Source organism: Panthera tigris, chromosome E3 (genome assembly GCF_018350195.1).
Source record: "Panthera tigris isolate Pti1 chromosome E3, P.tigris_Pti1_mat1.1, whole genome shotgun sequence".
Taxonomy (NCBI): domain Eukaryota; kingdom Metazoa; phylum Chordata; class Mammalia; order Carnivora; family Felidae; genus Panthera; species Panthera tigris.
The window spans coordinates 24,356,386-24,379,437 of NC_056675.1; the positions used below are offsets into that span (position 1 = coordinate 24,356,386).

At 36.9% G+C, this 23,052-nt stretch overlaps 1 protein-coding gene across 1 annotated transcript in view; it reads right to left on the reverse strand.

Annotated features, from left to right (window-relative positions):
- Nucleotides 1-23,052, reverse strand: part of LOC102962732 (phospholipid-transporting ATPase ABCA3-like) — a 47,649-nt gene that overhangs the window by 16,461 nt on the left and 8,136 nt on the right. Inside the window, exons 2-6 of the mRNA XM_042971610.1 lie at nt 21,270-21,346; nt 20,710-20,839; nt 17,135-17,262; nt 13,788-13,835; nt 10,779-10,869 (exon numbers count right to left, since the gene is read on the reverse strand). Coding sequence (XP_042827544.1) covers nt 10,779-10,869; nt 13,788-13,835; nt 17,135-17,242 — 247 coding nt within the window. The 5' untranslated portion in view covers nt 17,243-17,262; nt 20,710-20,839; nt 21,270-21,346. The remainder of the gene's footprint in view (nt 1-10,778; nt 10,870-13,787; nt 13,836-17,134; nt 17,263-20,709; nt 20,840-21,269; nt 21,347-23,052) is intronic.

The following is a 23,052-nucleotide window of genomic DNA, read 5'->3' on the forward strand; positions in this document are numbered from 1 at the left end:
TTGTTCTTTATAGTTAAGAGTCTGCTTCTTGTTTTGCCTCTTTTTTCCCCTTTGCTCATTTTTGTTTATTAAATTCCACATGTGTGAAATAACACAGTATGTTTTCCTTGTCTTATTTTGTTTAGTATAACACCCCCCAGCTCCATCCATGTCATTGCAAATGGCAAGATTTCACTCTTTTTTGTGGGTGCATAATATTCCAATATGTGTGTGTGTATGTTTGTGTATCTATATCTACATCTGTATACCACATCCTTTTTATACATTCATCATTTGATGGACATTCTGGCTGTTTCCATAATTTGGTTATTGTAGATAATGCTGCTATAAGCATTGGGGTGCATGTACCCCTTTGAATTAGTATTTTTGTATTCTTTGGGTAAATACCTAGCGGTGCAATTACTGGACCATAGGGTAGTTCTATTTTTTTTTTTTTTAATTTTTTTTTTTCCAACGTTTTTATTTATTTTTGGGACAGAGAGAGACAGAGCATGAACGGGGGAGGGGCAGAGAGAGAGGGAGACACAGAGTCGGAAACAGGCTCCAGGCTCCGAGCCACCAGCCCAGAGCCCGACGCGGGGCTCGAACTCACAGACCGCGAGATCGTGACCTGGCTGAAGTCGGACGCTTAACCGACTGCGCCACCCAGGCGCCCCGGGTAGTTCTATTTTTAACTTTTTGAAAAACTTCCATACAATTTTCCAAATAGGCTGAACTAGTTTGCAATCCATACAACAGTGCAAGAGGGTTCCCCTTTCTCCACATCTTTGCCAACACCTGTTCTTATGTTGTTCATTTTAGCTATTCTGACCTGTGTGAGGTGGTATCTCATTGTAGTTTTGATTTGTATTTTCCTGATGATCAGTGATGATGAGCATCTTTTCATGTGTCTATTAGCCATCTGGATGTCCTCTTTGGGAAAATGTCTATTCATGTCTTCTGCTCATTTTTTAATTGGATCATTTGCTTTTTGGGTGTTGAGTTTGATAAGTTCTTTAAAGATTTTGGATACTAACCCTTTATCAGATATGTCAATATCTTCTCCCATTCCATAGGTTGCCTTTTAGTTTTGTGGTTTCCTTTGCTGTGCAGAAGCTTTTTATTTTGATGAAGTCCGAATAGTTTACTCTTGTTTTTGTTTCCCTTGCCTCAGCAGACATATCTAGAAGGAAGTTGCTATGGCCAATATCAAAGAGATTACTGCCTGTATTCTCCCTAGGATTTTTATGGTTTCAGGCCTCACATTTAGGTCTTTAATCCATTTTGAATTTATTTTTGTGTATGGTGTAAGAAAGTGGTCCAGTTTCATTCTTTTGTGTGTTGCTGTTCATTTGTTGAAGAGACTTTTCCCATTGGATATTCTTTCCTGCTTTGTCAGAAATTAACTGACCATACAGTAGTGGGTTCAGAATAAATAATTTTTTAAATAAAAATATAAATTACCTTACCTATTCTGTGGATCGAACCATGGAGAGAGTGGATCAATAACTGAAGAAGTTGTTAAAAATCTCTCAGGAAAAATATGACAAGTTTAGACAACTTCACAAGCTAAGCTCCATCAAGAATCAAATAATTCCCTTATTACTTAAAAAATTTCAGAGTTCTCATTTTCAAATGGTCAGTGAGCACACACACTTGCATCTTCCCTTTCCTAAAATTCCTTTCAAATGTCATTAAAGATATGGGAAAAAGTCTAAATCCATACCAACATGGAGAATGGAAGTGGAGGAAATAATGGGAACCAGATAACTTGAAATTTCTTGACTTTTTGTAAGAAGGAAAGATGACTGGGTGGTGGTGGTCCATAAACCCGAGGAAAAAAAAATTGTGGCCCTAAGAGACAAAATCTCAGAGAAGCTTTAAATGAAATGCTGCTGTTGTGGTCTTGTGAAAAGGTATTTAGGATATTTAATAAAAGTGTTGTACAGCTTTATTTCTATCTTATACCACCCATACAAGCCTCCATTCTGTTCTCTAAACACATATGGTCGTTCCCTAATTTGAGGCGTTTGTTCTTGCTCTTCCATCAGTCTGAAATATCATTCATCTAGTTCTTCACTGGCTAGTTAATCTCATTCTTTTAGTCATCAGATCCATTACCACTCTGCAGAGATGTCCTTTATATATGTTCTATTGGAAGTGGGCTAAGTTACTCTATCTTATTATCTCATTTATCCTGCTTGTTGTTTTATTTCTACATGCAACTACTGTGTTTCATTTTTTCTCACCTGTCCCAGCCCTTAGAATATAAGTCCTATGAAACCAGGAACCTGTCTTCTTCAGTATTATATCAGTATAGAAAGTACAGCAAGTAGTAAGAGTTCAAGAAGGAGAAAACAGAAGAGATGGAGGAAAAGTGATAAATGAAATGACAGATTATTTTCTAGCACTAAATGAGGACTAGGGACTTTGGGTTGAAATTGCCATCAAGTGAATTAAGGGGTGGGGGAATCCATCCCTGGATAGTTGATGGTAAAATTACACAACACCAGAAGATAATGATAGAAGGTAGAAGTTTTCAGAGGAATAGGCTATTTGCAAAGAAAATAAAATCAGATTAACTAATCAGATTAGTCCTTTTAAGTAATATGGTTTAACATCAGAAAATCAATTAACTTTTATACCATATTAGAAGAATAAAGCACAAAACTTCCATATGATACCCAAAGACACAGAAAAAGCACTTTATCCCATTCATGACAAAAACTCTTGACAAACTAGAAATAGAATGGACCTCCCTCAAACTGATAGAAAATCTATGAAAAACTTACAGCTAAAACTCATACTTAACGGATTGCCTTCCTCTTAAGACTGGGAACAAGGCAAAGACGTTTACTCCCATCACTACTCTTCAATATTGTACTGGAAGTTCTAGTCAGTAAAATAAAGATATAGAAAATAAAAAATAAAAGAAGGTTTGACTTTGAAAGGATGAAGTAAGGGTATTTACAAACAACATAATCCTCCATATAAATACATCTTAAGGAATACACAAGAAACTACCAGAAGTAATAAATGAGCTAATTAAGTGCACAGGATATAAGACCAAAAAGTCATAGTATTTTGAATATAAACAAAAAATCATTTGGATTTCTATATACTAGCAGGGAGCAGCAGAAAATAAAATTAAGAAAACAATTTCAAGGTTTCTTTGACTATTTGGAGTCTTTGGTGCATCCACACCAATTTTAGGATTGTTCAAGTTCTGTGACAAATGCTGGTGGTATTTTGATAGGGATTGCATTAAATGTGTAGACTGCTTTGGGTAGTATGGACATTTTAATAATATTTGTTCTTCCAATCCATGAGCATGGGATGTCTTTCCATTTCTTTGTGTCATCTTCAATTTCTTTCATCAGTGTTTTATAGCTTTCAGAGCACAGGTCTTTCACCTCTTTGGTTAGGTTTATGCCTAGTTATCTTATTGTTTTCCTCCCAGTTGTAAATGGGATTGATTCCTTAATTTCTCTTTCTGCTGTTTCATTATTGGTATATAGAAATAAAATAGATTTCTATATGTTGATTTTGTATCCTGTAACCTTACTGAATTCATATAAAAGTTCTAGCAGTTTTTTGGTGGTCTTTTGGGGGTTTTCTATATAGAGTATCATGTCATTTGCAAATAGTGAAAGTTTTACTTCTTTGCAGATTTGGATGCCTTTTATTTCTTTTTGTTATCTGATTGCTGATGCTAGGACTTCTAGTACTATGTTGAATAAAAAAGGTAACAGTGGACATCCTTGTCTTCTCCCTAACCATTCTTCTCTTCTTCCTGATCATATTTTATCTTACAGACTAGAACTTCCAGTTTTTCCACATTGAGAATGATAGTAGCTGTGGGTTTTTTATATATGGCCTTTTTTATGTTGAGGTATATTATCTCTAACCCTACTTTGTTGAGGGTTTTTATCAAGAACGGATGTTGTACTTTGTCCAATGCCTTTTCTGTATCTATTGAAATGATCATATGATTCTTTTATTAATATGATATATTATGTTGGTTGATTTTTGAATATTGAACCATCCTTACAACCCAGGAATAAATCCTACTCGATCATGGTGAATAATTTTTTCCCCATTTTTGAAAAAAAATATTTATTCATTTTGAGAGAAAGAGAGAAAGATGGGGGAGGGGCAGAAAGAGACAGGGAGAGAGAGAATCCCAATCGAGCTCTGTGTTGTCTCTGCAGCACCTGATATGGGGCTCAGTCTCACAAACCATGAGATCATGACCTGAGCAGAAATCAAGATTTGGACACTTAACCAACTGAGCCACCTAAGTGCTCTTCCCTAAGTTTTTATTTAAATTCCAGCTAGTTAACATACAGTGCAATTGCACTACTAGGTATTTACCCAAAGGATACAAAAATACTGATTTGAAGGGATACGTGCACTCCAATGTTTATAGCAGCATTATCAACAACAGTTAAATTATGGAAAGAGCCCAAATATCCGTCGACTGATGAATGGATAAAGATGTGGTATGTATATACAATGGAATATTACTTGCCATAAAAAATAATGAAGTCTTGCCATTTGCAGCAACGTGGATAGAGCTAGAGAGTCTTATGTTAAGTGAAGTAAGTCAGTCAGTGAAGGACAAATACCATATGATTTCACACATATGTGGAGTTTAAGAAACAAAACAGATGAACATATGGGGGAACAAAGAGAGAGAAGCAAACCATAAAACAGACTGTTAACTATAGAGAACAAGCTTGTGGTTACCAGAGGGGTGAGTGGGGGCATGGGTGACATAGGTGATGGGGATTAGGAATGCATTTGTTGTGATGAGCACTAGGTGTTGTATGGAAGTGTTCTCCTCTAGAATTTTTTTTTATTTTTTAAAATTTATTTTATTTTAAAGAGAGAGAGCAAGCAGGGGAGAGGGGCGGGGAGGGGGGGAGAGAATGCGGGAGAATCTCAAGCAGGCTCTACACTGAGAACAAAGCTCAACACAGGGCTCAACTGCACAACCCTGGGATCATGATCTGAGCCAAAATCAAGAGTTGTTCGATCAGCTAACTAAGCCACCCAGGCGCCCCTCCTCTAGGACTTTTATGCTTTTATATCTCACATTTAGGTCTTTAATCCATTTTAAATTTATTCTTGTGTTTGGTGTAAGAAAGTGGTCCAGTTTCATTCTTTTGCATGATGCTGTCCAGTTTCCCCAACACCATTTGTTAAAGAGACTTTTTCCCATGGATAATCTTTCCTGCTTTGTCAAAGTTGTCAAAGATTCATTGACCAGATAGTTGTGGTCCATTTCTGGGTTTTCTATTCTGTTCCACTGATCTATTTTGTGCCACTACCATACTGTTTTGATTACGATAGCTTTGCAATATAACCTGAAGTCCAGAATCGTGATGCCTCCAACTTTGCTTTGCTTTTTCAAGATTGCTTTGGATATTTGGGGTCTTGTGTTATTTCATACAAATTTTAAGATTGTTCTAGCTCTGTGATAAATACTGTTGATATTTTGATAGGGGTTGCATTAAATGGGCAGCCTGCTTTTGGTAGTATAGGTGTTTTAATAATATTTGTTCTTCCAATACATGAATATGGAATGTCTTTCCATTTCTGTGTCGTCAATTTCTTTCACCAGTGTTTTATAGTTTTCAGAGTACAGGTTTTGCACATCTTGGTTATATTTATTCTTAGGCAACTTATTGGTTTTGGTGCAGTCATAAATCTGATTGATTCCTTGATTTCTCTTTCTGCTACTTCATTATTAATGTATAGAAATGCAACAGATTTCTGTACATTGATTTTGTATCCTAAAACTTTACTGAATTTGTGCATCAGATCTGTGCAGACTTGTGCAGTTTTCTTGTGGACTCTTTCAGGTTTTCTTTTTTTTTTTTTTTTAATTTTTTTTAACGTTTATTTATTTTTGAGACAGAGAAAGACAGAGCATGAATGGGGGAGGGTCAGAGAGAGAGGGAGACACAGAATCTGAAACAGGCTCCAGGCTCTGAGCCATCAGCACAGAGCCCAATGCGGGGCTTGAACTCACGGACCGCACGGACCAGGAGATCATGACCTGAGCCGAAGTCGGAAGCTTAACCGACTGAGCCACCCAGGCGCCCCCAGGTTTTCTATATATAGTATTAAGTCATCTGCCAATAGTGAGAGTTTTACTTCTTCCTTACTGATTTGGTAGCTTTTTATTTCTTTTGTTGTCTGATTGCTATGGCTAGGACTTCCAGTACTATGTTGAATAAAGGTAGTAAGAGTGGACATCCCTGTCTTGTTCCTGACCATAGAGATAAAGCTTTCCATTTTTACCTATTTAGGATGATGTTAACTGTGAGGTTTTCATGGATGACCTTTATTATTTTGGGGTATGTTCTCTATAACCCTATTTTGTTGTTGTTATTGTTGTTGTTTTTATCATGAATGATGTTGTACTCTGTCAAATGCTTTTTCTGCATCTACTGAAATGATCATATGGTTCTTATCTTTTTTCTTATTTGTGTGGTGTATCACATTGAACCACCTTGGCAACTCTGGAATAAATCTCACCTGATTGTGGTGAATGATTTTTTAAATATATTGTTGGATTCAGTTTGCTAGTATTTTGTTGAGGATTTCTGCATCTATGTTCATCAGGGATATTGGCCTGTAGTTCTCTTTTTTTGTGGTGCCTTCATCCAGTACTGGGTAATGTTGGTCTTATACAATGAGTTTGGAAGTTTTCCTTCCTCTTCTATTTTTTGGAATAGTTTGAGAAGAATGGGTATTACCTCTTCTTTAAATGTTTGGTAGAATTCCCCTGTGAAGCCTTCTGGCCCTGAACTTTTGTTTGTTGGGAGTTTTTTGATTACTGATTCAATTTCTTTGTTGTTCACATTTTCCATTTCTTCCTGTTTCAATTTTGGTAATTTATGCGTTTGTAGAAATTTATCCATTTCTTCCAGGTTGTCAAATTTGTTGGCATATAGTTTTTCATAATATTCTCTTAAGGTTGCTAGTATTTCTGTAGTTTTGGTTGTTATTTCTCCCCTCCCATTTGTGATTTTATTTATTTGAGTACTCTCTCTTTTTCTTCTTGATAAGTCTGGCTAGGGGTTTATCAATTTCATTAAAAACTTCAAAGAACCAGCTCCTGGTTTCATTGATCTATTCTATTTTTTTTCTTTTAGCTTCTATATAATTTATTTCTGTGCTAATATTTATCATTTCTTTCCTTCTGCTGGTATTAGGCTTGATTTGTCATTCTTTGTCCAGCTCCTTTAGATGTAAGGTTAGGTTGTTTGAGATTTTTCTTACTTCTTGAAGTAGGCCTATATTGCTGTGTACTTCCCACTTAGGATTGCTTTTGTTGCATCCCAAAGGTTTTGAACTATCGTGTTCTCATTTTCATTTCTTTCCATGCACTTTTTTTTTTTATTTCTTCTTTTATCTCCTGGTTGACCCATTCATTGTATAGTAGCAAGTTCTTTAACCTCCATGCATTTGTGGTCATTCCAGATTTTTTTTTTTTTTTTTTTTTTTTTTTTTTTTTGTGGTTGACTTCTAGCTTCATAACGTTGTGGTCAGAAAATATGAATGGTATAATTTCAGTCTTTTTGTATTTGTTGAGACCTGCTGTGACCTAATATGTGATCTATTCCAGAGAATGTTCACGTGCACTCATAAAGAATGTGTATTCTGCTGTTTTAGGATGGAATATTCTGAATATATCTGTTAAGTCCATCTGGTCCAATCTGTCATTAATTTTTTAAAATGTTTTTATTTATTTTTGAGAGAGAGACAGAGACAGAGTGAGAGCAGGGGAGGGGCAGAGAGAGAGGGAGACAGATCTGAAGCAGACTCCAGGCTCTGAGCTGTCAGCACAGAGCCCAACGTGGGGCATGAACCTATGAACTAAAAGATCGTGACTTGAGCCAAAGTTGGATGCTCAACCAACTGAGCCACCCAGGTGCCCCTCCAATGTGTCATTCAAAGCCATTGTTTCCTTGTTTATTTTCTGTTTAGATGATATGTCCATTGATATAATCGGGGTGTTATAGTCCCCTACTATTATTGTATTATCAATAAGTTCCTTTGTTATTGTTTTATATATTTGGGTGTTTTCAAATTTGGTACATAAATATTTAGAATTGTTATATCTTCTTGTTGGATTGTTCCCTTTATGATTACATAATGCCCTTTTTTGTCTCTTTTTATAGTCTTTTTAATGTTTGTTTATTTTTGAGAGAGACAGAGACAGACAGAGAGAGAGAGAGAGAGAGAGAAAGAGAGCGAGCATGAGGGGGGAGAGAGCATGAGTGGAGGAGGGGCAGAGAGAGAGGAAGACACAGCATTTGAAGCAGGCTCCAGGCTCTGGACTGTCAGCACAGAGCCTGATGCAGAGTTCGAACTCACAAACTGCGAGATCATGACCTGAGCTGAAGTTGGACGCTTAACGGACTGAGCCACCTAGGCACCCTTAGTCTTTGTTTTAAAGTGTAGTGTATCTGATATAAATATTGCTTCTCTGGCTTTCCTTTGATGTCCATTTGTGTAATAAATGTTTTTCCACCCCTCACTTTCAATCTGCAGGTTTCTTGAGGTCTAAAATGAGTCTCTTGTAGGCAGCATATAGATGGCTCTTGTTTTCTTTTTTTTTCTGTTTTTATTAAATTTTTTTTTAATGTTTATTTATTTTTGAGAGAGAGTGAGACAGGGTGTGAGCAGGGGAGGAACAGAGAGAGAGGGAGACACAGAATCTGAAGCAGGCTCCAGGCTCTGAGCTGTCAGCACAGAACCCGACGCGGGGCTTAAACTCATGAACTGTGAGATCATGACCTGAGTGGAAGTCAGACACTTAACTGACTGAGCCACCCAGGTGCCCCTTGTTTTCTTTTTCTTTTTTTTTAAATCAATTCTGACATCTTATGTCTTTGATTAGAGCATTTAGTCCATTTACACTTAAATTATTGATAGATACATATTTATTGTCATTTTATTACTTGTTTTGTCATTGTTTCTGATCCCTTCTTGTCTTTGTCACTTTTGGTCTCTTCACTCAAAGAGTCCCCTTTAATATTTCTCATAGGGCTGGTTGAGTGGTTAAGAACTCCTTTAGTTTTTGTTTGTCTAGTAAACTCTATGTTTCTCCTTCTATTCTGAATGATAGCCTTGCTGGATAGAGTATCTTGCCCACAGATTTTTCCCTATCAGCACTTTGAATATATCATGGCACTCCTTCTGGATTGCAAAGTTTTCTGTTGCAAAACTCTCCTGCTAGCCTAATGGGCTTTCCTTTGTAAGTTGATGAGTTCCTTTGTCTTTCTGCTTTTAAGGTTTTTTCTTTATCACTATACTTTGTAAATTTAATTACAACATGTGTTGGTGTGGGTCTGCTTTTGTTGATTTTGTTGGAGTTTTCTGTGCTTCCTGGATCTGGATATCTGTTTCCTTCCCCAGATTAGGGAAGTTTTCAGGTCTTATTTCCTCAAACAAATTTTCTGCCCTCCTTTCTCTCTCTTCCTCTTCTGAGACTCCTATAATGTGAATGCTATTATGTTTGATGGAGTCATTGAGGTCTCTACTCTCGTGTTGTATAATTCCCTTTTCTCTTTTTAGTTCAGCTTGATTACTATTACTGTGTCTTCTAGGTCACTAATTTTTCCTCTATTCTTCCATCCTGCTGTTCATTCCATCAAGCATGTTTCTCATTTCGTTTCTTGTGCACTTTTTCTCTGCTGTTACTCCTTATCTCTGTGATAAGAGTCTCACTCATGTTTTCCACTCTTTTCTCAAGTCCAGTGAGTATCCTTATGATCACTGCTTTAAATTCTCTTTCAGGCATGTTCGTTATATCTGTTTCCTTTAGATCTGTGGCTGCGGCCTTGTCCTCTTCTTTTATTTGGGATAAATTTCTCTGTCCCTTCATTTTGTCAGCTTCTTGGTGTCTATTTCTCTGTGTTAAGAAAGTCATCTGTGTCTTCTTCTCTTGAAAATAGTCACTTTATGAAGAAGAGGTCCTGGAGTGCCTTGCAGTCCCTTGTTTGCCAGAACCTGGCACTTGATGAGAATATCCTGTCTTGCTTACACCCTGTTGTATACGAGTCACTTTTCTTTTAGTGCGATTGTCTGCACAGACTCTCTGCATGTTGTGAGCTGTGCTTGCTCTCTGTGGTGTTAGTGGGACCCAGGGAGGCCAGCTGTGAGGGGGTATGCTAGCTGGAGAACTTGAGAGCAAATCAACAGGATTAGCAAAATTTCTGTTGGGCCACTAGTCCTATACTGGATCCTCTGAAGTGGTGTGGCTGCTGGGGACTGTGTGCCAGGGCTTCCAGGTCAGAGGCTGGGCATGACTGGGCCTGACGTGCTGGCACCTGGGGGTATGTGGCATGTGTCAGTGGCTGGGGGCACATGGCTGGGTGCTGTGGTGGATGTGTGTTAAGTGCTGTGGAAACTGTGCACCCGGCACCTGGTCACATGCATGGCTTTAAAAAATTGTGCCTTGAGCCCAGGGCCTAGGCCAGGAGGCCTGGAGTGGGCTAATCCTCAGAACTTGTGGGCATGGTGCACTGCTAGCAGATTTGGTAGGAAAAGTCTATGTAGCTCCTGACTCTCTCAGGTGGCTCTGTGTTTATGCTGGGGTGTAGGGGTAAAAAGAGTGCCTGTCAGATGCTTCATTTTTGAAGTCCCCCAACACCCTCCACAATCAACATTTACTGTCTCCCATTTGCCCCCAGAATTGGATAAACTGACATATTTATGTTGCCTGTTGCCTTTCCATGCAAGCTTCTGTCTTTAAGGACTGCGACTGAGCTATCACTCACCATTCTGGCTCACCCAGTGCTTAGTCAACACACTTTTTAAGGTTCCAGGCTCCAAGTACCACTGCTTTTGTAAACTCATGGAATTCAGCCCCTATGGTTTTTAAAGCCAGATATTTAAATTAGCCTTTAGACATTAGATTAGTCTTCCCCGTGTGAGGGCCCCTTTCTCTGACCTTTCTACTGTTGCAGTTCCCTCCCTGTTGCAGGCAGTTTCCCTCTGCTGTTCTGACTTTCCTAACCTTTCAGATGCAGCTTCTTCTATTAAGTTGTGGAGTTTGTTCTGCCAGTCTTTGGATTGCTCTATGGTTTGCTGATTTAGATGTGGACAGTGTCTAGTTGAAAATGTGGAACAGAGTCCTACTCCATCTTCCTTCCACTTATTTTTCTCTCAGTCATGCTTTTCAACTACAAAATCTCCATTTATTTTTATTTACTAAAAAAATTTTTTTTTAAATCTTTATTTTTGAGAGAGAGACAGAGTGTGAGCAGGGGATGAGCAGAGAGAGAGGGAGACATAGAATCCAAAGCAGGCTCTAGGCTCTAAGCTGTCAGCACAGAGCCTGACTCAGGGCTTGAGCTCACGAACCGTGAGATCATGACCTGAGCCAAAGTTGGACGCTCAACCGACTGAGCCACCCAGGCGCCCCTGAAATCTCCATTTATTTTTTTAAAAATTATTTGTTTCTTGGGGCGCCTGGATGGCTCAGTTGGTTAAGTGTCCGACTCTTGATTTCAGCTCAGGTCATGATCTCACAATTTGTGAGATTAATCCCCACATTTGCACTGACAGCGTGGAGCCTGCTTGGGATTCTCTCTCCCCTTTCCCTACCCCTCGCTTTCTCCCTCTCTCTCAAAATAAATAAAATAAATAAACTTTAAAAGTGATTTGCTTCTTTATTAACATTCTCTTTGTGGAGACATAGTTACTATAATTTAATTCTTTAAACATATTTCCTTTAGTACTCTGAAACTATTTGTAATAGCTGATTTAAAGTCTTTGTCTACTAAGTTTAATATCTGGCTTTTTTTCTCCCTGTGTACGGGTCATATGATACGTTTCTTCCTGTGTTAGTTTTCTGGGGCTGCCATAAGGAAGTACCACAGAATGGGTGGCTTAAATAACACAAAATTTTTTTCCCACAGTTCTAGAGGCTAGAAGTCCAAATCAAGGTGTCAGCAAGGTTGGTTTCTTCTGAAAGCTTTTTTTCCTTGGTTTGTAGATGGCTGTTTTCTCCCTGTTCTCACATGGTCTTTCCTCTGAGTATGCATGGCTGTGTCCTAATCCCCTTTTCTTTTCTCTTTTAAAGTTTATTTATTTATTTTGAGACACAGAATGTATGGATACATGTGCATGCATGAATGCGTGAGCAGGGAAGGGACAGAGAAAGGGAGAGCGAGAATCCCAAGCAGGCTCTGTGCTGACAGTACAGCCCCAATGCAGGGCTAGATCATTACGTGAGCTGAAATCTAGAGTTGGACGCTTAACTAACTGAGCCACCCAGGCACCTCCTAATCTTTTCTTATAAAGATACCAGTCATATTAGATTAGGGCCCACCCTAATGACCTAAGTAAGTTTAGCTTAATTACTTCTTTAAAGAACCTACATCCAACTATAGCCACATTCTGAGGCACTGGGGGTAGGACTTCAATTTATAAATTTTGAAGGGACACAATTCAGTCCATAATTATCTTTCTGTTACTGTTGTTGTTGTGGAAACTAGACATTTAAGATAAATAGTGTAACTGAACTGAACTAGTATCTGAACTCCCCTCCCCATCCCTTGTTTGCTGTTCCTGTCTTTTTTTTTCCCCCCTAACTTGTTGCTTTTCATTTGGTTAGTGACTTATGTGGACTAATTCTGTAGAGTCTGTATCCTCTACCAGGTGCAGCCACTTATTTCTTTGACAGGCTTAAAAACAATCTGGCTTTTATTTTTAAAACTGGTTCTTAGAAGTCATCCCTGGGTCAGTATAATTGAGTAATCAGCTAAAAGAATTTTTTACATGCCTAGAGTCAGTAAGTCTTCCATTCTTTGTCAAAAGGATCTGTGAATGAAGGCACACCTTCAAATTTAAGACCCTTTACAGCCTCAACTTTTAATTTCTTGCTTGACAGGATCTCAACATCAACTAGAGGTTTCTGATTGGAGTCTTCTCTCCTAGGTCATTTCTGGTCATACTCACTACTATTCTGAGCCTTTAATATCCTCAGGAATGTCACAACTTTTCAAAGTTCACTTTGGTTATCTAGCTCTCTAGGTGTTCCTTCGAAATTAATTTCTGGCCAGGCTCTTATTTGGCTCAACTGAAATCACAGCCTTAGCCAAATGTAATGATGTTGCCAGCAGACTGCTATTGTTTTTATTAATGCCCTGGCCATAGGGCTTTTTCCAAAAAGCTAAGTCCTGATTCAAATTCAATAGCAATAATTGCCTGGGAATGGAGTTTTTCAGGGACCTGCTATTTTAGTCAAAGTAGTGACAGTGTCTAGGGATGGGGCTTTTAACACAGCTCTAAATGGAACACAGCTCTAAATGGATCAGTTCTTTTAATCAACTTCAAGACTTTTATAGCTACCATGAGCTGAGGAGGGAGTGTGATAGGGACAGTTCTAAGTTAAAATGCCACAGACCTTTACTACTGTTTTTATAGAGGTTTGGTACTTTTTTGTTTGTTTGTTTTGTTTTTGTTTTTGTTATTGTTTTTTAATAGTCTCTTTTTAAGTTTGTTCTGTGCTTTTGGTTAATTTCCAGTGCTCTTAATTGGGTGATTTTAAAAAGTTGTTTTCCAAGTATTTTTGTTGCTTTTGTGGGAAAAGGAGTTTGTTTCATCATACCAAAAAATTAAAATTTTCATTTACTAACTTTTGGAGTAATGTGCTACATAGGAATAGATAACAAGCTACATAAAAGGGTTGCTTTTACTATTAAGAAAGATAATATAGAGTGTTTATTATGGTTTTTACCAAAGGTAAGCATTAAACAAATTAGTATAATTATTTATACTACCTTCAAGAAATTAGTTCTGAGGAGCCAGTCTTCTAAATCTTTAGCCACCTGTTTTTAAAAGATGAATTCAGTAGCTTGAAGGATAACCTTCAGATGTTGGAATCAACATTTTACCTTGAGAGTTTAGAGAAACATTTCTGTATTTTGGTCAGAATAAAAATTCAGTGCTAAATTTCACAGGAATATAGTATTTTGGCCTTTTTACTCATCCTCTTAAAGGTATCTGAAAGACAACCTATAGCCAAAATGCCTCCATTAATTATTAACTTTTGTGGCCAGTTGTCTTGAAGTATACTTTTTTTCGCATGTGATTTAGCTGCCTCTAAGATACTGGTAATTAGTAGGGAAAGAAAGAAATGGGTAGCTAAATACCAACTAGTTAAGTCCCTTCTTTATGAATAATGCAAATAGGTCTTCATATAGCAGCACTTTTTTTCCTATGGGTCTTACCTCTTACCTATGGTACTTCCCGAAATTCTTGATTCTTACGTTTTAGAAAAATCTTAAGATGATTTATGAGATTCAGAGCCAAATCAGAATTCCCTGAAATTGAGTAAGGCACAATTGTTCGACCATACTGACTCAAATCAAATTCTCTGGTGGGCAGGTCATAATGTGAGTTTGCAGTTATTAATAGATATGTAGTTAAAACCAAAATCACGGATATATGTAACAACATCAACTTCCAATTTTGCCGAGTGAATAGTGCTCTCTTTATAAACATGGAATGAAATTGCTGGTGGTAAAGTGAAAACTAAAGAGAGGAGAGAAACATAGCATTACAATGGGTGGTAACCCAAGCAGGAAATTCATAGTGAAATCCATTAATACAAATGATTCAAATTTTTATCCCACTAGATATACATATGTAATACAAATGACTCTGTGTCCCTGGAAGCTAGATTCCTATAGGAATCAAGGCTTAGATGTAGAATTGGCTCTTCTTATCATTACTCCCAGAGACCTTCCTGTGGAATTCATACTTTCCATCATCACAATTCCATGCTCTGCTGCATTAAAGGCTTGTTTTCTGGGGTAGGAGAAACACTTAGAACTTTCACTAAGACTCATATGATTACCACCAATAATACTCAGCCGCTCACACTAGTGTACCAGCATATAAACAAGTTATTACATCAGAGTGAGCAGGGCTAGGGTTGCTGTTATACAATGAAAGCAGAAAGAGGTATTTCTGAAATGTGGGGGTTTCACTGGGGCACCTCTTGGTTTTCTTATGTTTCCACTGATAATAGTGAATATGCACTTTGCAACAACCATGGCCTGACAACTAAAGGGCTCAAGAAGGGTATGGCTCAACTTAACAGCGAAGCAAGGTAGACCATTTGAAGTGTTGGTCAAGAGTGACTAAAATTTAGAATGTAAATGTGTAAATATTTCCTTATATTAAAATCCTTCTGTTGAAATAGCTGCAGTAGGGTCTGTGCCCCCATGCAGATTGTGACTAACAGAAACAGGCACAGAGTACAATGAAAGAACAGAAAAGGAAGGGATGGATGTGCAAGCTGAATGAGAGTTTGGATGGGAGTTCACAGTAGCACTCCTATGGTAGAGGAAATCATATGACCAAAAACCCAGAAGCAAAAAAGTAATATGGTTCATCTATGGAACTTCCAGCAGGTACGTAGTGCATACTATACAGTATACAAAGGAGTGGGAGAAATGGGATTGGAGCGATATCTAGGTACCAGGACAGATAGCCATATATCTTGGGTAAAGCACTCTGGACATGAGCCTAAGGCAATGGGAAGTTGCCAAAGTCTTTTAATTAGAACAGTGACATGATCATATCTGAGGTACAGATGAATCATTGTGGCACTTGTGGATAAATAAAAGATCCTGTCAAGAAAGTCTGCTAAGCTGGGAAAAAGCTAGTAGATTACTAGAAGGTTTATGCTATACAAGAAGTCAGCAACAGAGATCAAAAAGTACGTTTAGAAAACCATTAAAACCAGACCAAGAAGCATGTTGTACATTAAATCTCTGGAACCTGTTCATCTTAAGTATTCTCATCACATACACAAAATGGTTATTTTGTGAGGTGACAAATATGTTAACTAACCTTACTGTGGTAATCATTTTCTAATATATATATGTGTGTTTCAACAGTCACATTGTACATCTTAAACTTACACAACATTATATGTCAATTATTCCTCAGCAAAGCTGGGGAAAAACAGACCAAACGTCTAAGGAAATAACTGGGGGAACTTTGGTGCCTGGAATCTAGTACAAATATTTGAGGACACAAGCACAGTCATTTAGTAATGAGAATATAATTTGAAATGGCACTTAACACATGTTGAGCCAATGCGTATTATTGAGCCTAAATCCATTATCAGCATATGGATAATTTTGACTTAGTAAATGGAAGGCAGCTGGTACAGAAGCATGGAGTCATGGAAGGATGGAACATCCTGATTATCCTATCAGTGCATTTATTACTTTTGCCTTCTACTAACACACAAATGCATTCTAAACATAGAATTTGGCTCCATGTCTAGGTATTATAGACCATTTACTTCCATCACCTCCAGCATAGAATGTCTAATAAGATCTGCTAGGTAGACACCAAGTTGAAAGCACTGTTTTTCGTTCTCCTTCCCATGGGCTATACTATAATCAGATCCTTTCTCAGCGCCTGTGGTTGTCCTAGTTCTGAATCAATATGGCTGAACCTTAGAGTTTTTTCTACTGATTTATGAGAGAACTTAAAATCTGTTTCTTTCTTTCTTTTTTTTTTTTTTAATGTTTTTTAAAATGTTTATTTATTTTTGAGAGGCAGAGTACAAGCGAGGGAAGGGCAGACAGCGAGGGAGACATAGAGTCCAACGCAGGCTCCAGGCTCTGGGCTGTCAGCACAAAGCCCGGTGTGGGGCTCAAACTCACAAGCCGTGAGATCATGACCTGAGCTGAAGTTGGACGCCCAACCAACTGAGCCACCCAGTGCCCCGTAAAACTCTGTTTCAATCAAAGAAAGAGGATTTTTTTCCCATGCGTGGTACCTTGTTAGTGAAAATGTATCTGCTCACCACTCTTTGCAGAACTAGAACGGATGCCTGAGAAGTCAAAATTTCCCATGAATCTGAGGCCTTCTGTGTGTAGTTTTTTCCTTATCATAGTGCAAGAGTTAATTAAGAGCATAGAAATTACTAAGATCTGGATTTATAATCTTGCTCTATTGTATACTGGTAGCTTGATCTTGGGAAAATTGGTTTCTTCATTTATAAAATAGGGTTAGTAATATCAAATCATTATAATCCTAGAAACTGGAAGTGCAACTGCTAGAAAACTATGTATTTAGAAAACTCAAAATAAAACAATCTCACCTGAAGTGGCAGAGGATCACTGCTGCTTTTGAAGTTACAGTCGAAAATGATGGCAGCCAGTATTTTGTGAGATCCAGAGTCATACTTAACATACTTCTCAAACTCCATTTCTGAAGCAAACCCTCGAACTGTAAAGAGGATGAATTGTTCAGGATAATGGAAATATCTGATAATTCTTCCTGAGGGGATAAAAGCTTATCCCAATATTTTAAATTTAAAAACACTGTTTTTCAAATACTGGTATCACAACTACTTAATAGATACTGGAGGTTCAAAATAATTTTAGGTATTTTATAAACCTTACTCCAATTTTAAATAATCATTATAAAATATATATAAATATAAATCATTAATCACAAGGGAAATGCAAATCAAAATCACAGTGAGATACCACTTCACAACCACTGAGGTAGTTACAACAAAAAAGACATAAGGTAACAAGTGCTGGTGAGATTATGGAAAAACTGGAACCTTCATACACTGCTGATCAGAATAGGAAATGGCATAGCAACTTTAGATAACAGTTTGGTAGCCCCCAAAAAGTTAAACATAGTTACCACATGACATATTCATTCCACTCTTAGGTATATAGCCAAAAGAAATGAAAACATATGTCTACATAAAACTTAGAGATGAATGTTCACAGCATAATAGCCAAGAGGCAGAAACAACCCAAATGTCCATCAACTGATGAAGGATATACCAAGTGAATGCAGCATATCCATACAATGGGCTATAACCTGACAATGGAAAGGAATGAAGTATTGATACAAACCACAACATAGATGAACCTTGAAAACATTATGCTAAATGAAAAAAGCCAGGCACAATAGCCCACAATTTCCATTTATATAAAATTTATACATATAAGATTTCTTTACAAACCATTTATATAAAAGGTTTATAATAGGCAAATTGATAGAGACAGAAAGTAGATTAGTGTTTTCCTAATCCCGGTGGGATAGGAAATTGTAGAGTCATGGCTAAAGGTTACAGGATTTACTTTTGGTGATTAAAATGCTCTAATATTGATTGTGGTAATGGATGCACAACTCTGTGAATCCACTAAAAGACACTGAATTGTATGTTTTAAATGGGTAAATGTATGGTATATGCCTTATATTTCAAAAAGCTGTGTCACAGTTTTCTTTTTTCTGTTTTCTTTTTAAAGTAGGCTCCATGCCCAATCTGGGGCTTGAATTTACAATCCTGAAATCACGAGTCACATGCTCTACCAATCCTGAGATCAAGAGTGATAGGCTCTACCAACTGAGCCAGCCAGGAGCCCAAAAAAACCTGTCTCAAAACAAGATAAATCAGGAGATGGAGATCACTTCAAATTGCACTTAAAAATACAACTCATATGATGGCTCAAAAGCTGTAGAGAGATAACAGAGGAAGGAGTCATGAAGACAGATCAGTAGAAATTATCTAATCTGAATGAGAGATGGAAAAAATGGGAAAAAAACTTGAATAGATCCTTAATGACCTATGGGACAACACATCTTTGAGAAATAATTATTGAAAACTCTTCAAATTTCATGAAAGATAGAAACTTACAGATTCACAAGGCTCAGTGAACCCCTAACAGAATAAATCAAAAGAAATCTACACTCGGACATATAGTAATAATAGTTTTGACAAATAAAGACAGAAAATATCTTGAAAGCAGCCAGACAGAAATGATACAGTACCTATAAAAAAGAACAAGGATTCAAATGCAGATTCTTTTCAAAAACCAAGGAAGTCAGAAAAAAGTGGCAAATACTTTTTAAATGTTGAAAAGACTGTCAATCCAAAATTTTATACCAAATGAAAATAATCTTCAGGAATGAAGATGAATTAAAGACATTCTCAGATGAAGGAAAACAAAGAGAATTCAATGCTAGTAGACATGCTCTAAAAAATTGTTAAAGAAATTTCTTCTGAAAGAAGTTAAATGATAGAAGAAGGAAAGTTGGAATTTCAAGAATAAAGTTACAAGCAAGAACTATGGTAAATATCTGGTTAAATAGTTTTAAGTTTTTTAAAATATGTGTGTGAATTATAACACTTCCTGGTATAGTTTTCAACTTACATAGATGTGAAAACTACAAACTGAGGAGAGAAATATAAAGGGACCTATACACTGGTAAACATTTGCCATTACAATAAAGTAGTAAAATATTCTAAATTGACTGAAAAATTATGTATGCATAATTTTAATCCCAAGAGCAACCACTAATATTATATATTAGAAGTCCAATTTTTCATTTTTTCAGAAATGGGATCATGCTTACGAATTCTTCAACTAATTCTTTATGAAGTTACAAAGGTTTTCTCCTATGCTCTCTCCTAAGTGTTTTATCATTTTACTTTTAGATCTGTAATCCATTTTGATGTATTTTCTGTTTAAGAGTGAGGTTTCACTGTTTTAGCTACTGATGTCCAATTGTTCAGCACCATGTGTTGAAAAGATTGTCCTTCCACTATTGTAAAAAAATATTTTGGCAGATCTTTGGGTTCTCCACAGGTAAAACTTGTTTTATTGCACTTTACAGATACTGTGTTTCTTACAAATTGAAGGTTTGTGGCAACCCTGAGTCAAGCAAGTCTACTGGCACCATTTTTCCAACAGTATTTGCTCATTTCATGTCTATATGTCACATTTTGGTATTTCTTGCAATATTTCAAACTTTTTCATCATTATTTTATTTGTATGGTGATATGTGATCAGTGATTATGACTCGCTGAAAGCTCAGAAGATGGTCAGCATTTTTTAGCACTAACAAGTATTTTTTTAAGCATTTATTAATTTTTGAGAGAGAGACAGAGAGCGCGAGAGAGAGACCAAGAGCGTGAGTGAGGAAGGGACAGAGAGGGAGATACAAAAACTGAAGCAGGCTCCAGGCTCTGAGCTGTCAGCACAGAGCCTGATGCAGGGGTTGAATTCATGAATTGTGAGATCATGACCTGAGCCGAAGTCAGATGCTTAACTGACTGAGCTACCTAGGCACTCTGGTAACAAGTATTTTTTAATTAAGATATGCAATGCTTTCTTAGACATAATGCTACTGCACACTTAACAGGCTACAGTAGAGTGTAAACATAACTTTTTTTATGTCCTAGGAAACCAAAACATTCATCTAACTAGCTTTACTGTGATATCTGCTTTACTTCAGTGGTTTGAAACTGAGACACAATATCTCCCTGTGGTAGGCCTGTATTGTTTTATTGATTTATGTGTCTATCCTTCCACCAATACCACATTGTCTTTACAACTACAGTTATACTGCAAGTTTTAAAATCAAGAAGTGTGGGGCACCTGGATGGCTCAGTTGGTTGAGCATCTGAATCTGGATTTCAGCTTAGGCCATGATCTCATGGTTATGAGATTGAGCCCCACGCTGGGTTCTGCGTTGGGTGTGGAGCCTGCTTCATATTCCCTCCCCCCACCTCTCCTTTTACACTTCCCCCCACAAAATAAAAGAAAAATAGCAAGAGTGATTCCTCTGATTTTATTCTTTTTTAAAACACCACTTTATCTCCACTGAAAAGCAATTTAATAAGTTTTACAGAAAATTTTAATTTCTAACCTTTTACACTGATGTTCAGATTCCTCTTCACATTCTCAGCAATGTTGTTTACCAAATTAATATTAGAAGGCACATAAATCAATTCCCAGTCTTCAGGATTTATGAAGAAAGGAGGCAGAGTATTGATGGGCTGAGAAGTAAAATTGTAAGGTCCAACAGCCTTTATATTAATAATTGTACGGAATACCTAAATCTCGTTGGGAACACCAGTACTGATAAGACTTCCAATATTAAATTAAAGAAATGCCTCCTCTAGAAGAGGAACAAAAAGATGGTATTAATTAATCTGAGAATACACATTTAATGCAAATGGATAGCTCTATGATACTGAACTTCTGCCAATTTCACTCTGAAACAGCCAAGTGCTTCCTAGACTATCTTGTGCTACCCCGTCTTCTCCCCTCCCAACTTTCTAATAGGTCATACTAAACTATTGATTAACCAGTTTTATACATTTAGAAGAGCTTTGGAATTGGTTTTTTCAAAAGCATGTACACACATACCCCTCAACTGCAACAAACGGGAATTTATGAACATTTTATATGGATGCCTTCACCCACCTTTAAAGTGAAATTTTTCCAGAGGAGCACTGCAAATTGGTTGAATGTCAACAAGTCCACTCTTCTACAATTCAATTCTGGGGATAGAGGAAAGATTTCATAATGTTAAGTTACCTAAAAATGTGGATATCAAGCAGATAATAGAATTACTTCTTTCTCCTAATTTTCCTTTCAATCAGTCTCAAATACTGATAGCAATTATGATTACATATTTGAATTAAAGAAAGTCATACCGTGTCTATTTTTCTGTTAGTTTATTTACCATCTAATGAACATATGTAGAGTGCAATTAAGATGTGGCTCCATTTCTCCAAATGGTTATATGCCTGTGGATATTAGGGCCAAATCCTAATTCTTTCATAGAATGATGGTGAGAATGGTTTCATGATATATATCCAAATAAAATACATACATACACGCAACAAGGAAAATATCCATGAGTACACTTAATATAACTATTTGTAATACAGAAAACCTAAACACCACCCAAAAATCAACAGTGGAATGGAAACTGCAATGTATGTGTACAACAGAATATTGCAAATCAATGATAGGTATTAACTGCAATTATGCAGTCTAAACATGCCAACATAGTACTTACCAATGAAAAGCAAATTTGGGGTGCCCAGGTGGCTCAGTTGATTAAGTGTATGACTCTAGATTTTGGCTCAGGTCATGATATCAGGGTCGTGAGATCGAGCCACATGTCGGGCTCTTCACTAAGAATGGAGCCTGCTTAAGATTCTCTCTTCCTCTTTCCCTACCCCTTCCCCCCACCACCTTAAAGAAAAAAGAAAAAGAAAGAAAAGAGAAAAGCAAGTCGAAGAAGAATATATTCATTAACTTCCCATTTAGCTCAAGTTCAAAAGGCAAAACTTCACCACATAGTGATTAAGAATGTATTCACAGGAATTATACTGAAACAAGGAAAGGATTAATCCAAATTATCAGAATACCTATAGACTAGGTTTGGAGAGAGGTTTACAAGTGGCTCTAAATTCCTGTAAATGTTATTATTTAATACTATAAAAAATAAGTATTTCTTCATTATAGTTTAAATTTCTTATATAATAGTCTTCTCTATGTATTACATGTAGCAACATTAAGCAAACTTGGAAATAATGTTTTTAACCCACTTTCATTCATATTTAGGAACTGAGAGTCACACCTGCTTCCTAAAACAATACTGAAAATACACAACAGAATGTGGGAAATGTAAAGATAGCTCAAAAATATAGAAAGAAAAGCTAATTCATTGTGTCAGCTCTTGGTAGGCTTATTAGAACTGGCAACACTCAGTCAGGAACCAAAAGGATAAATTAGATTTCAACAGACAGAGGAGGGAAAGTAATAAGAAGAAAGGTAGGATGGCATAAAACTACAAGGTATGTTCGGAGAATGGCTGAATTTTTTTGGCTTTTTGGTGGAAAAAGTCTCATAAATCACTACAATATACAGTGTTTTCCCTCTTGGCTTTTTTTTTTCTTCTGGAGAGATGTATAATGCTAGAATATGAATTTTATAAATTGAACAATTATTAAAATAAGGTGCGCATAAAGTCCTTGTATGGAATACATATGTAACACTATACCTGAAATTATACATTATGCACAATTTATTTACCTCTGCATGTATATGTAGAATTATACACTTATCATTAGATTTCCTGTATGCTGAAGATATAATCGCCATCTTAAGAACCAGACTGCTCCAGGTGCCTCCCACAGTCCCAGGATCCCAGTGGGATGGCTCCCATAAACCCACCCTCCCAATCCACTCTGGC